The sequence below is a fragment of the Ovis canadensis genome, chromosome 15, assembly GCF_042477335.2.
Source record: "Ovis canadensis isolate MfBH-ARS-UI-01 breed Bighorn chromosome 15, ARS-UI_OviCan_v2, whole genome shotgun sequence".
Taxonomy (NCBI): Eukaryota; Metazoa; Chordata; class Mammalia; order Artiodactyla; family Bovidae; genus Ovis; species Ovis canadensis.
Window position 1 is genome coordinate 62,959,865 of NC_091259.1, and position 9,006 is coordinate 62,968,870.

Here is a 9,006-nt window from a genome sequence, read left to right on the forward strand (position 1 = left end):
ATTATTGAAAAATCTTATTATGGTTACTCTCCTGCCTTGGTAAGTACAGGCTAGTGAACATGACATTATTGACAGTAGATTTTCCTATGCCTCACATTCCCTTCATTCTATAATTCATCTGTTATCATATATAATCCAAACTGAAGAGTTACTGGGTCCAGACTAGCTTTTAGAAGTTGTGTTTTATTTCCTTCTCTCCTTGCAAGGTTTCAGGCTTTTTTCTTGACATTTGTCATTTTTTGCTTAGAAGGTATCAGAGCAGCACATTTTAGTTAATTGAGAATTTGGATTTATTGAAATGCGGATAATCTAGTATTTACTATGAATGGTAGTATTTATTGTACTATATTGTGTGAGTTAGACTATTCTGTAGTAAATTTTGCCTTTCCTGTGATCCCAAGCCATGAAAGAATGCAAGTTGACTGATATTAACCCAGATAGGATTTATCTTAGTATAGGGGAAATGCTTAAACGCAAATAGATCTGGCCATTGAATTATTCAAACATTTTGTTCCTGTCAAAACAAATAGTGAACTAAATAATCGTTGACCAAATGGATTTGTTACGTGTTTTTTCCCCCTGAAGAGGTAGCATTGCCTGCTAAGTCGCTTCAGTCGTGTCTGACTCTTTGCGACCCTATGGACTGCACCAGTCTCCTCTGTCCATGGGATTCTCCAGGCAAGAATACTGGAGAGGGTTGCCATGCCCTTCTCCACTGAAGAGGTAGGGTTTGGTGGAAAAGGAGGTTTCGTGGCTTTGCTATTCACTGTGTGACTTTGGGCAAGACTACTTAACCTCACTGTGCCTTAGTTTCCTCATCAGTAAAATGGGAATAAGGAATGCCTACTTTACGTGGTTGACATAAGGATTATATAAAATTGAGATGAAGCACTTAGCACAGTACCTGGCTTGTAGTGATTGCCCAATATATGATAGCTATTCCTATTTTTACTAAAATTTACTGTGGCCCCTGGCAGTTTAAGTTCTTTAAATTTGTATACTTGCTAAATTGAAAATTATTTTGAATAGCTTATATGGAAATTATTTTCTATACTTCATGAACAGGGGTTAAAATGTAATTTGCTTCCTGTATCAAAGATGATAGCTAATGAGTAGGTTCTTTGCAAGATTACTGGGCTAATTTTTAGCATTTACTATGTGCTGGGTTGATGTGTCACTGTGTCAGAGGGAAGAGCAGCATTAAGGACCAAGCTTTTGGAGTCAGAAATACCTAGATTTGAATCCCATAATCCTTACCTACTTTGTGGCTTTGAGCAACAGTTAACCTCTATTCCTGTGATGACGGGAAAACAATAACAGCTCAAAGAGTTGTTTTGAGGATTGAGTAAATATCTGGTTAAGTGTCCTATATAGAGTAATACTCAATAAGGATAGCTCTTGTTGTTATAATCATCACTAACAGATTGTTGGAACATTTATTTTCAGGTCTCAGTAGTTATGCTTAGCTTTGACCCAAAGTATTGATTTTTACTCATTCAGTAAAATACCTACTGACTTGAGTGAAGGAAGTCTGCAGAAGTTCCTTGATTTCTTGAAAAGTGTTCTGTAAAAATTCAGCATGTTTAATATTAAGTACCTTGTAGACAGATAATCCATATTTCTTTTATTCATTCATTCATTCCACATGGATTATTTGACCTCTGTGTTCCAGGCACTGTGCTAGGTGTAAGGATAGAGGAGTACACAAGATGAATGTATCTTCTGTTTTAAAGGAGTCTGTATGTATATAGAATTCATAGAATTCAGATCTGTAGGGATATTTAAAGCATATCTTTTCTAATTATCTTATTTTACACAAAATTAAACTAAAGCTTAAGAAGGGAGGTGACTTATTCAGAGGTCCACAGCAAGTCACAGCTAGAGCTGAACTAAAATTCTCACCCCACCAGCGACTTTTTCACAGTGATCAGCTGCATGGAACAAGGGCAGGAGCGTGAGGGAAGACAAAAAACTTTACCACTTCAGAATCAATGCCTAGGCATTTTACACTATTTTCTTGAGAGTGTTAAAACTAAATTTGCATCTCTCCTCAGTGGAAGGTTGTTTTGATTAGGTATATTTTCAAAATGATGATATTCAACTTTGCTCCTGGGTTCTTTATGTTAAAGATACATCATTCATTGGGAAAGTTAAGAATCCGTTGGCAATGCAGGAGACCTGAGTTCAATCCCTGGGTTGGGAAGATCCCCTCGAGAAAGGAAAGGCTACCTACTCCAGTATTCTGGCGCAGAGAATTCCATGGACTATATAGTCCTTGGGGTCACAGAGTCAGACATGACTGAGTGACTTTCAGTTTCAATGTGTGCCAGACCCTGTTCAAAGGTGTGGGTATCTAGCAGTGAAAAAGATAGTCAGGATCTGTGCTCTGGTTCAAACTGTCTTGGATCTTACATTCTAAGGATGAGAAGAAAATAAAGAGATGATAAATCAATAAAGCAAATGTACAGAACATAATAGGGGTTAGGGGTGGGATCGACCCAGTACTCTGGTTCCCCTTCATAGAAGGAAGGCTTCTCAAAGCCTTTTACTTGAAGCATTTGAGCTAAGATGCAGATGATAAGAATGGAACCAGCCATGTAAAGATTTAGAGGAAGGATATTCCAGAAAGAGGGGAAGAACTAGTGCACACACCCTGTGGCACAAGTGAGTTTGGCATAAGGCTGGAGACATAGTAAGGTTTTTGATTTATAGCAAGAACAATAGGAAACAACTGTAGAATTTTAAGTAAGGGTATATATGATATGAACTGATATGCCTTTTAAGAAGGTATATAATAAAGTTGAGAAAAAAAGAATCTGACAAGGCAATATGGCCTAATACATGTTTATCTTTTGGTACTTTTATTGTTTAAAAGACTGTTTGTCCTCTCTAGCCTTATTTTCAATAAAGATTATTATAATGTGACCCAAACAAATAAGTTCACCTTTGAACTACCAAAGGGCTTAGAAATATTGTGGTATCAGTGGATTAATCATTCATCTTGCAGAAGCAAAATCTGATGCATTTACATTTAAAATTTGCTTAATGACCAAATAAAAATATCCTCAGAGTCTGTCTCTTGAATTAGGCATGGACTTCAGCCTCCTTTGTTAGAAGAGGCACCATCAAGGAGTGGAGAGATCACTTTGCTTTGTAGAGGACTTGGATTTGAATCCTGGCATCCTAGCATTAAAGCTGACCAACTGTGTGACCGTGATTAAGTCACTTACTATCTTAGTTTCCTCATTTGTAAAATGGGAATAGTATTAAGCATCTAGCATAGTGCCTGGCATCTAGTAGTTGTCCAGTTAATGTCAGTTTCCTTATTTCCTTCCTTGTTATTGTTGAGGACATCCTTCTGTTACCTTTTTTTTTTTTTAACCATGAAGCTTCTTTCCTGTCTTCTCTTCCAGGCCATTCCCCAGTATGCTATTCCTTGCCACTCCAGCTCCAACGTGGTTGTAGAGCCCAGCGGGCTTCTTGAACTGAACAATTTCACCAGTCAGCAGTTGGATGATGATGAGACGGCCATGGAGCAGGACATAGACAGTAGCACAGAGGATGGAACTGAACCCAGCCCCTCTCAGAGTTCTGCTGAGCGATCCTAGTGTTTGGACACAGGAGTGCACTTTAAAACCTACTTGGTTACCAAGTGTCCAGGGAAGCCCTTGTATTTTGATGTCTAAAGAGAGCACTTTGCCCATGCTTAGACTGTGGACCCTGAAACAGCAGTGTTTCAACAAGAATTGCTGCAGGAGTAGCATTTTAAAACAAGATAAAACTCACAGGGGAATGTACTTTTTTTTAGAAAAAGGAAAAAGATGCACATCTACGGTGACATAAGACCTGATATTCTTTCTCTGTTGGACCATGGCTAAAGGAAAAGTTTGTCTTGCAGTGGAAAGAGTCTTTTCCTGTGAATGTTCCTCAACTGGTTTCTACTGAGCAAACACCATCAAAAAAGGAGAATGTGAATAGCTTGTATTTTGAAACAGTGTGTCAGGAACAGTGGTTTTTTTTTTAAATCTTGTATGTTTTTGCAAATCCCTCCAAGTGCTGAATTGGTTAACATTTTACATCTCCTCAGTTCATATTTTATAAAATAACTAGTTCTTTGATATTGGCATTAAAGAATCCTTGTTAGATGGTGGAAATCAGGTCCCTAACCAGTGGGAAAAGCTTTTTTGGGTGGTTTGTACATTCTCACCAGTTGTATGCTAATTTATTGCGTTGTCCCCCTTTGTGCTCTAGGCAGCACACTTGCTTTCTATTTATTTAAATGTAAACATTTCAAAGCAGGCCATATTCCTTCTGACAAATTTCCTGTAACCCAGGAGTGTCTACCCTTTCCACCTCCCACCCCCTCCCCCTTTCTCCTTTAAGAAAACTTATGAGAAAATGTTTCATTGTGAAACAGAGGAAAAGAAATATTTTCTAGTCCAAAGGAAATGTTCAGTTATGTTCAGGAAAACAAATTATTCATATGATGCTATCTTAACACTGAAATTGCACATTCATGTTGGACTGAAACTTTGAAAATAACTTTTACATACCTTTGTTTAACCCCCTTTGAAATGTATAAAAAGTTCATTTACAGTTCTAAATGTAATGTTTTTAAGCATTCTACCTTTTTAGGACATGATTTGTTTAAGCAATATGTATGGGTCTTGTGATCACTGTCTGTCACAAGTAGAGTGAAGGGTAAGAGGGTGGGAATGGGTGAGTCAGTTTTGACAAGTTGTGGCAAAGGAAACTATACTTTTCATTTTTTTAAAAAATGTAAATAGAAAAGTTTTTAACGGTTTTATATAGATTTCACTATAAGCATTTTAAGACTGACAAATGTTGAACTGTATATACATATATCAGCATAACTGCCCAATTTTTTGGTGCTGAAGTACTGTAAAGTAGAATTCATCAATGGTCTCCTAATTTTTACATCTATATCTGGAAAAAAAAAAAACCAACTGTGATCCTATAGTTAATAAATTCCCACTAGAGTGACACTGAAGATTTAAACACAGGCATTCACAGATGCACTGATTTGTTGTACTTGTAGTTATTTCTGCTACATGATAATGACTTATACCCATAGATGGAGCTGTTGGGTATTATTTTATTGTACAAATTCCTGTTTAAAAGACTTTGTGACTGTTTCTAGTTAAGTAATTTTTTTAACCTTTTGGGTTATAGACTTCTTTGAAAATCTGATGACACTTTGAACTCTCACCAAAAAGTGAAAACTCTCACATGCCAATATACATGTTAGGTTTTGCAATTTTTAGAGGTTCATGGGCCTCTAAGCCTATCTATGTGTTCCAGGTTAAGCCCTCTGTTAACGGTCAGTCCATTACTTACAGATGTAAGTTTTTATGAAATAAAATATCTTTTAAGTATTCATGGATCAGGTAACAGCAAACTTGAATAAAGTCATTATGTTCTACTTCTGCATATTCCGGCACCATAGCATACCTGTGTCCCTTTGAGAATTCAGCCTTAATATGTTTCAGCAACTAAAATGGCAGATGAAATTTCCATAGTCTGCATTTTTAAAAATTAGTATATATTTTAACAAATTATCAAATGAGGGATTTAATTTTTTTTCTTTTAAAAACTGTTAATCTCAAGGACAGCATGAATTTCAATTTATTTGACAAATATTAATTAAACATCTTCTGTGTGTGCTAGATGCTAGGCTAAAGCACCAGGTATGTACCATAGTGAATAAACAGAAAATCCTTCCCTTGTGGAGTTGACAAGCAGGGTTACTGGCTGATGAAATGGATATGAAGGCTAAAGGAAAGAAGAAACAAGAGTGGCTCTTAGGTTTCTTAATTTAGTGGGTGGATGGTAATGCCATTCATGGATCTCTAGGCATCCTTTAACTGAAAATCTTAGCCTTAAATCTTTTACTGTTTCATATGTTTAAGTTCATAAATGTAAGTTTACATCACCCATGTGAAAGATATTCCAAGATTACAATGCAAATGCTACAAAATGAATAAAACCCTAACAACTGTTATAAGCAGTGATAAGAAAAATCTGTTTGGTTTAAAGGAAACTTTGATAAATGCTTCATACTAGCAGTTGCAGTTTATGGTGAAATTACAGAACTTTAAAAAAATGAGCAGTTTTACTGAGATTACTTCACATCATACCATTCACCCATTTAAAGTATTACACTTCAGTGGTTTTTTAGTGTATTTAGAGTTGGGCAGTCATCACTACAGTCAATTTTAGAGCATTTGTATAACCCCTCAAAGAAACCCTGTATGCCTGAAACCACCACCACCCTGGCCCTGGGTATCCTCTAATCATTTCTGTCCCTATGGATTTATCTGTTCTGGACATTTCATATAAATGGAACCATGTAATATGTGGTCTTTTATGACTGGCCTCTTTCACTTAATGTAGTGTTTTCAAGGTTCATTCATGTTGCAGCGTGAATCAGTGCCCCATTCCTTTTTATGGCTCAGTAGTAGTCCACTGTGTGGATATACCACATTTTGTCCATCCATCAATTGATGGGCATTTGTGTTGTTTCTGCTTTGAGGCTCTTATGAATGATGCTATTATGAACATTTGTGTACACGTTTTACATAAGTTTTCAATTCTCTTGGGTAGATATCTAGGAGTGCAATGTCTGGGTCATGTGGTAAGTATTTTTAACAGTTTGAAGAACTGTCAAACTCTTTTCTACAGTGACTGCACATTTTATATTCTTGCCAGCAGTGTTGGAGATCTCCAATTTCTCTGTGTCTTGGCCAACACTGGCTGTAATTTTCATTGTAGTTATGCTAACATATGAAGGGTCCTGATACATATTTCCTTGATGGCTAGTGATGAGTATTTTTTCATGTGTTTATCGGCCATTCATACATCTGTGGAGAAATGTTCTTTGCCTGTTTCTTAATTAAATCATTTTCTATTTTATTATTTAAATTGAGAACTTTTGAAGTACAGAAATATTACTACTCTTAAAAGTAGGTTTTCTGGAAATTAATTCATCACCCTTAAAATCTTAATCAGGTTCTTGTTCTTCATCTCTAATGTAGCAAATTACTTAACATCCTTAAAAATGTATAGAGCTTTATAGTTGAAAATGCTTTTGAATACATTTTAATACACTGCTGTGATAGGAGACTTCAGTAGCACCTGGGATGGTGCAAAGGAAATAGTAGTTAGGTTTTGAGTTCTAGGCTCCTCTGTTTATTCGTCATATGAACTTGAGGAAGTCACATTTTCCATAATTCTGATCCCGTAGAATTATTGTGAAGATCAAATGAAATTGTTTATGTGAAAATGCCAGGCACAGTTGTGCTCTATTTTGTAAGCCTTTTAAGTTTGGTGATCTATTTTTTAAGTCTAGTATTTGTACCACTACCACTTAAAAAACTGAGGGCTCAGAGACAGGTGATGAGCCTGTCCTCACAGGTTAAATGCTAGTAGGCATCATGCTGAGCCATGAGTTGCTACTTTCCATAGAAGAGTATATTTGTGCCACCAGACACAGGACTGATCTTTGGAAGGTCAGAGGAACTTGGCGTTGGTCTTTAAGGTGATCATCGTGCCAGCCTAACATGCCTTCACTCAGAGGTGCTCAACTCAGTTTAATTATGTGTCACAAACTCCTGATAAGAGGAAGTAGAGTGAGAAAGCACCATATGGGCAAAGCCTTTCCAAGAAAGGACAGTGAGAAACAGTCTTTTGCCTCTGCTTGAAGGTTTATAAGCCTTTATGTAAGTGAGGTTTGATGACCTGTATATATAGAGAGAGAGAGAGAAAAAAGAAACACCGTACAATTGTACTTGTGAGAAGGCCCACTCTTGCCTTTTTCTCTCTTCCTTACTTACATATACTTTTTTTTTTTTTTAAAGCTAGCCTGAGTTTGATTCCTGACAAGCCATGTCAGTTTGGACAAGCTCTAAGGGACTTAAAACAGCAGAAGATGGAATGAATTATAATTCCTACTTTTAAAAAACTGATAGGTGAGCAAAATTCCTCCAAAGTGGTTCTTTCTGACTTTTTCTTTCTCTTCCAAAAAAATCAGTAGTTACTGTATACTTGCTTTGCATAGACATCAGGGACACAGTTGTCAGCTGGGGGAGAAGCCCTTGTCCTCATGGAGCTTCAGCATAGCAAAGGAGATAATGTTCATCAAAGATCACACCTAGATCTATTCAGTGTTCAATGCTGTGACAGAAAGTGCCATGATAGCATATGAATGGGGAGGTTGGGGAGTTTTCCTTCAGGAAAGACTGTAACCTGTAATCTGAAGGAAAAGGACTGAGCTAGGCAAAGAGGAGGGCAGCAGCTGTCCGGTAGATGGATAGCAGATACAAAACCCTTGTGGTGGGAGGGGACTTCTAGGCCAGTGTGGCAGCAGTTTGGAGAGCAAGCGCAGTGAGTACAGTGGGAGTGGAAAGTAGAGACCAAACTATATGGATCTTACAGCTTGTTATAAAAGTTTGAATATGTTTTATAAGAACAATGAGAAGTCATTAAAAAGTTTTAAGCCATTAGAGCCAGTAAAATGAATTAATACTTCTATAAAATATTTGGAGTTACGTTGGTTCATTGGAACATAAGAACATTTAACATTTCTTTTTTGATGCCAGTCTCATCTTTTCATGTCCTTTTTCTCTAACATCTACAGTGGTTCCCCAGCACTGCGGAATCTGGTATTCAAGGTTTTTAGCCATAGCTTCAGCTTAGGTTTCTGGATTCATCCTTCATTTCACTACCCTGGTCTGCTGCCTGTGTACCCCACCACACACACAGTTTATGCTGTTAGAAAGTCTCACTCATTCCTCAAAGCCCAGCTTGACTTTCACCTCCTTTGCTAAGACTGCCCAGATCTCTTCAAGGAGAATTCATCCCACCCCACTGCTAGGTTCTTCTAGCATTTTGGGAGAAACGTGTGTTTACTAATCATTTATCATTAGTGAACTGTTTGTAGCATGTGAATCTTCCTTATAGACATCTTTTCGGGAGGGGGTCAGTTCA

General features: G+C 37.1%; 1 protein-coding gene across 41 annotated transcripts in view; it reads left to right on the top strand.

The window, feature by feature from the left end:
* The window catches only part of EMSY (EMSY transcriptional repressor, BRCA2 interacting), an 81,442-nt gene extending 75,420 nt beyond the window's left edge, over window positions 1-6,022 (top strand). For all 41 annotated transcript variants that reach the window (XM_069553790.1, XM_069553789.1, XM_069553797.1 and 38 more), the window contains one exon: window positions 3,414-6,022. In XM_069553790.1, the coding sequence (XP_069409891.1) occupies window positions 3,414-3,608 (195 nt within the window). In that variant the 3' untranslated portion in view covers window positions 3,609-6,022. The remainder of the gene's footprint in view (window positions 1-3,413) is intronic.
* The last annotated feature ends 2,984 nt before the right edge of the window (window positions 6,023-9,006 follow it).